The sequence below is a fragment of the Tenrec ecaudatus genome, chromosome 4 (assembly GCF_050624435.1).
Source record: "Tenrec ecaudatus isolate mTenEca1 chromosome 4, mTenEca1.hap1, whole genome shotgun sequence".
Lineage (NCBI taxonomy): Eukaryota > Metazoa > Chordata > Mammalia > Afrosoricida > Tenrecidae > Tenrec > Tenrec ecaudatus.
This window is the reverse complement of record NC_134533.1, coordinates 64308937-64315340: the sequence shown is the minus strand read 5'-3', so window position 1 is coordinate 64315340 and position 6404 is coordinate 64308937. Positions and strand designations below refer to the sequence as shown.

Genomic DNA, 6404 nt, shown 5'->3' with positions numbered 1-6404 from the left:
AGTTCATCCAGCACTAATCCAACCACTATGTCAAGATAAAGGACAACTGGTGCAAGCCCATAGGCCTTGACAACGTGGTGCAGAGAAGATTCAAGGGCCAGATCTGGGTGCCCAACATTGGTTACGGGAGGAACAAGGAAATCAAGCACATGCTGCCCAGTGGCTTCTGCAAGTTCCTGGTCCACACCGTCAAGAAGCTGGAAGTGCTGCTGATGTACAAGTCTTACTGTGCAGAGATAGCTCAAACAATTTCCTCCAAGAATTGCAAAGCTATTGTATAAAGAGCAGCCCAACTGGCCACCAGAGTCACCAATCCCAACATCAGACGACGCAGCAAAGAAAATGAATAGATTGCCCACCTGTGAGTTTTATTTGTGCTAAATAAAACCATAAATGAAAAAAAAATCCCATGTCAAAAACAAGCAAGCACGAACGACAATAGCAACAAAAAAAACCCCAAAATAAAATAAATGATCAAATAAAGTCAATTGTTAAGAGTTTATTATGTGTTCACTTACATGCAACTACAGAAAAGCTGGTTCTGGAATGGCAGCTGTTTGAAAGAGGGAAACAAATTTGAACATTTAAAAATTTATGAAAGCTACTAGTAGTTGGAGCATGAGACCAGGTTGTCTCCATGATTTTCAACAAAGTGTGTTGAACTAAAATTTGTGCAAATCTAAAGAACCATCTTAAAATTTGGGCCTTCCTTCAGCCACCCACTTGAGCCTTTCTTTTCTCTGGCTCTTATGCTCGTCCACGATGGCCTCGCACAGTCAGGACTCACAGACCAAGCAGGGGATAGGTCCTAACTGTGCTTAACTAAGTGTCTACCTAGGATAAAAGAAAGAAAATTTTAACTAGAGTATTAATCATGATCTATAGATTATTTCATGAAGGGAAGAATGAAAAGACAATTCACCAGGTGCAATTACATTTATAATTTCTTCACTCTTCTACAAAATGTACACTCTGCACTGTTATCAAGAATGCACTATTCACAGAAGAAATACTCTAGTCTTAGGGAAGGAAAGGTAAGATATGAGCCAGGAGTCCTCTCTAGAGAGTGGAATGTGTCACCTACATGGATTTTCCTATAACCTTCCTCAGGGCCCCCATGACTTCCTTATTCCTCAGACTGTAGATGAGGGGGTTTAGGGCTGGGGTGACTATCGTGTAGAAAACAGAGATGATGTTGTCTTGTTTGGGGTTGTGGAAGGAACTGGGCAAGATGTACATGAAGGTAGCAGCACCATAGAACATGCCAACTACAGTAAGGTGGGAAGAGCACGTGAGCAGGGCTTTCTTCCTTCCCTCATTGGATGACATGTGCAGCACAGTAAATAAAATTAGTGAGTAGGAGGCAAGGATAGCAGCAAGCGGTGGCATCAGGAAGGTCACACCCATCACATACACCATGAGCTCATATTTGGAAGTATCAGCACAAGCCAACTTCAGCAGAGGTGGGATCTCACAGAGCAGGTGCTTGATTGTCCTAGCTTTGCAGAATGGATAGTTCATAGTATACACGGTATATACAAGAGCACTCAAGGATGCCAAGATCCAGGAAGTGGCCACCATGAGCCAGCAGACCCTGGGCCTCATGAGAACCATGTAGTTCAGAGGATGGCAAATGGCCACATACCTGTCATAGGCCATGAAGGCCAGCAGGAGGTCCTCCGCACCACCCAGTGTCAGGGCCAGGAACATCTGAAGGGCACAGCCTCCAAACGAGATGGTGTTTTCCTGGCGAAGAAAATCCACCAGGGCCTTGGGGGAGACGACAGTTGTGAAGAGGAGATCCATGAGGGAGAGCTGCCCAAGCAGCAGGTACATGGGCACATGGAGTCGGGCATCCACTGTGATCACCAGGAGCAACAGGCCGTTGCTGGTCAGTGCCACAATGTACAGGGCTGTGACCGTGGCACAGAGCAGTTCAGGAGAGTCACTGTCCTTCAGGATGCCCATCAAGATGAAGCCACTTCCCAGGGTGGAGTTCCAGAGCTCCATTCTGGGTGGATTCTTTAGTTACCTAGAATTAGACAAATTCTTCAGGAATTCTTGCTGAGATATATTCCCTTAGTTTTCTAACATCAGATGGCCCTGAGAGATCGTCGAAATAAATGCAAAGAAGTGATTCCCTTCTGACTTTATCTGATTTCACCTTGTGATTTAAGACTCTTAATTGTATAAAGAACTATGTAAGTATACAATAAGCATCATCGTACTAAGTGTATTAGATAAATATTAGAAGATCACACGTGAAAAATTATGTATACGTCTTTCCAGAAAGATTAAATGATTTCTAACTACACAGTGTATATATATATATATATACACTGTGTAGTTAGAAATTATATATATTTATATTATATATTACATTATATTAAATATAATATATAATTAAATTATATATTATATATTTATATTAATTATATATATATATCTTATACAGGTCATCCCTGACTTTTGACTAGGTTCTATTCTGACAAGTCCATCTTAATTTGGTTCTGCTGTAAGGCAAATATCCATATTCTTTCTTTTTTCATATTCAGTGTTAGCCCCCTTTGTTACAGGTATTTTTATAAATCCTATCTTTATTTGTTTTTAGGTTTGTCATAAAATCATCATATCAGCAAATTATATACTGCAATATTGAATGTAGTAAATATTACTAAATTAAATGTACAAAATATTAACAAGCTGATGGTAATTCACACACATCATAATCAGGGACTCTCTGTATTGAAGTTTGAACTCTAGTTTCTGGTAATGATTCAAATGCCTACTCATCTCTGTTTTAAAAAGAACCTACCCCCAAGTACAGAAATTTCATTTCCAAAGAGCACTTGTAACCCACCCAGGCCCAATAGCTCACTCCCACATTTGCTTATAGTGCCCAAGGATGGAGACATGAACATCTCATTGAAGAAGGAAAGGTGCCCATCTTACTTTCTTCTCCTGGCCAACTCCAACTTTCCCATCAGCCAGAGAGAAAGGGAATCTGGGCTTCATGAAACCAGGCTGTGAACACGTGTTTCTAGCAAAGCTGCATTTAGAATGAAGCTGTAAGATATTGAGTGCTAATATGATGTGGCCACTTTGATAAGTTGTGGTGCCAAGTTGTTTGGTCACACGCTAGTCTAGTCTAACTGTTGCTGCGAGGAATCTTGTTCATGTGATCAACGTTTACCTACCAACTGACGTTAAGTAGTAATGGGGGTGGTTACCCTCAATGATTGGAGTGGCCATCGTCTACCCCAGTGCAGGCCTTACGAACAAAAACAGATGCTCAACAGGGGAAGGAATTCAGATTCATGCGTGTAACATAGATAACCTGCTGGAGTTTCTAGCTGCTGTCTGGCCTAAGTATTTCAACACAAGGCTAGGAGAGTTTCTACTCTGTTCTTTGATCTACAGAGTATGAACCTGCAATTAGGAGCCCTGGTGGTACATTGCTTATGCATTGGACTGTGATCTACATGGTTCGCAGTTCAAACCCCCCTGAAGATCCTTGGGAGAAAGATTGACCTTTCAACTGCCATAAAGTTCCAGTCTCAGAAACCAGCATGTGATCTCTATGAGTCAACATTGACTCAATGGCAGAGAGCCCATACAAGTACATGAACCACAGGTTAGAAATAAACATTTAAAATTTTCTTCATAGGTTTCATGTATTTATTTATTTCTGTTTCTCTGAAGATCCTTGGCTAATAGAAAAATCAGTGAAAAGTACATCTTTGTTTATTAGCAACTTATGACTTATTGGCCAGGAAGATCAGAGTGCTTAAGTTCGGGAGAAATAATGAAAGGTGTGAACAACTAAAGAGCATGCGTTGTAATCAGGCTCAGTGATCCTACCTGCACTCTCCTGCCTCAGGGCCAGATCGACCCTCTCCCGTCTGCAGAGCCAGAGCCTTCACACTGGTTTGAAGAGATACAGAGACAGTAAAAAGTACCCTGGGGTGTGATGCTTTCTGGATGTGGGGTCCCATTCCCTGCCAGCAGCGACAGGGGCTTCAAAAGGACAAAAGTCACTCATAGATAAAGCCAACACTGAACACGTGCTTAAATATATTGGAAGTGAAGTATCGTTCTGTAAAACATTTCCTCATAGCATGGATTACATACTTTGTTGTTAGGGGGCCCTTTGGGGGTAAAAATTCATCAGATAGATCCCAAACACCTGGCCTCCTATTAGGGAACAAAGATGGTATGTGGAACCAGAAGCATAGATATCTGGAGGACAGGGAACTGTCATTTTGGGGATGTTATTTAGAATACTTTTTAAAATCAATTCAACACTCTTAGACACTTCCTTTTTGCCTACAAGGCAGAAAACATCCTACCTTAGGTGATACGAAGCCCAGATGCCAGACCACCAAGGCTGTCCTGTGAGTTGTTTGGGGACAAGAATATCCCACAAGAACTGGGAGAGGAAGACGAGGCTGTTTCAGGGATATCCAATAGGTTCAAGGGTTTTTGTGTTTCAGCTGAGCTTAGGTGACGGGATCTCTTCTACTCCTTTATTCTGCAAGTCTTCTTTACTGAAGGCAGTGGTGCCAGACAGGCAGCTAATGGAGTTCTTGGGTAGTTTCCTATATTGCAAGATGATGACTTTCTTGTGCTTACACCTGTGAGGAATTGGGAGAGACTGCATCTGACACAATCTCCCGGAAACGTGGCCCCTACTTCCGGATCAGATATCAGGTTGAGCCACTGAGTCCATGTGCACAAACTGCCATTTACTCTGCTGTGTCTGAAAGTGAAGATAAGAAAGGGGGAAGTAGATATTTGAAGAACTGACTCAAGGAGACTGAGAAATAGCTAACCTCTCTGTCCCTGAAGCCAACAATAGTCAAGGCGTATCTTGGAGTTTATTGTACAGTGTTCTTGTCCTATGAGCGCCTCCTGCTGTTTTCCCTTATATTCAGAGGGACTGGTCCTCTTAGCTGAAAAGGTCTCCCCTGGAAATGCTGGCCCAGGAAACAGGATGTTAATGAATCCTCTTGGGCATGTTTCTTGACCTGCAATCCCTGTACTATTCTCTCACTAAATGAGCTCTGAAACCCTGGGCTTTGATTCCACCCTCAGGGAAACTTGGACAGCCTAATTCTACATTGCTAACTGAACACACAGTATCAAGTCCAAAAGCCAGGGCCCCTTGTGCGACTGCTCCTCTGCCCCGTATCTTAAGGAATGTTCCATAGCATCTGTAGAATACTGACACCTGCTTTCCCTGAGCCTCTTGAGTCTCAGTATGACTCATTCAGTACAGTCATAGCCACCAAACCATTCCTCTCTTGAACGTTCACAGCAAAGGAGGCTTGGTAAGCCTACGTATGTCTTGGTTACTATTCTCGGCCCCTCGTGACTTCAATGATGTGTGAAGAGAGTCAACAAAATTTCAAGTATTGAGCAGTAACATAAAAAGAATTCTGCATGCTTCTAAAACTAGAATACCAATGATTTTTTAAGTGTCTTAAATGATTCCAGAGATAAAAGACAATTAGAGGGAGTGAAACTTTTAACAACAGCAAAAGAAGGAGGAAATACAACTGCACACCTATGCACATTTAAGGCATCATTCAAGAGTTAGGATAAATTAAAAATAAAAACTAAAAGCATATTAGTTTTAGATTCACCCAGGCTCTTAAGTATACTGTAGTTCAATGAATTACCAAGTAATATATATTTGGATAGATACTTCATTGTTTTCTCATCTATTTCCTGATGGAAGTGGATTGGTTGTTCTGATTCACACAGCACTCTTTTTCATCTATGTTCTATGGTGCGACCACCCTTGTTGGTCTAGATTGTTAGCAATAGTGAGATCGACCACCACAGCTCAGATTGCAAGAGTCTCTTATTAGCTGGCCAGTGACTGCCTCACCTCGATGCAGGAACGTAAGCCAGCGGCCCTTAGCACAGATAGGGCTGGGTTTTTATACTCTAGACAAAAGCGGCCAGTGGAGCATTTTTAGCACAGTTGCTGCTCTACCAGGTTGGGGGATTTCCTCCCCTTGCTGGCCTCACTAATCTCTTCCTGGAGTGGCAGTCTTATCTCAGGATGTCTTATGTCCTGCTGTGTCTTCTGGTGTTCTGTTGAGACATCTGCTTGTTAGGAATTTTCCAGCAAGACTGGCCTGTTACATGGTAACCTACGGACAATATTTACAGAAGCAAAATGGCGTTAATTAGGCAAGAGTTGGACTCTTACTATGTCTCCTGGCAACAGTCACACAGAATTCACAAATAATACCATCAGTATCTTCCTCTGCCGCCTTCGTACCCAGACCCATCAGAGCAAAGTTATTTGGTGGGAGTTTCAGAAACTCAGGCAATAAAAGCTGCAGTCACACTATCTGGCAGGTATTTTCTTTCTGGTTCTTGCCGATTTTGGA

At 42.2% G+C, this 6404-nt stretch overlaps 1 protein-coding gene across 1 annotated transcript; it reads right to left on the bottom strand.

Moving 5' to 3' along the window:
* Window positions 1-1080: 1080 nt before the first annotated feature.
* LOC142446735 (olfactory receptor 2AG1) lies at window positions 1081-2010 on the bottom strand. Its single transcript, XM_075548481.1, has one exon. It carries the CDS (start codon window positions 2008-2010, stop codon window positions 1081-1083), a length of 930 nt encoding a protein of 309 aa, XP_075404596.1.
* Window positions 2011-6404: the final 4394 nt, after the last annotated feature.

Coding starts and splice junctions, on each gene's coding strand:
- LOC142446735 (XM_075548481.1), bottom strand. CDS start 2,010: ATGGAGCTCTGGAACTCCACCCTGGGAAGTGGCTTCATCTTGATGGGC.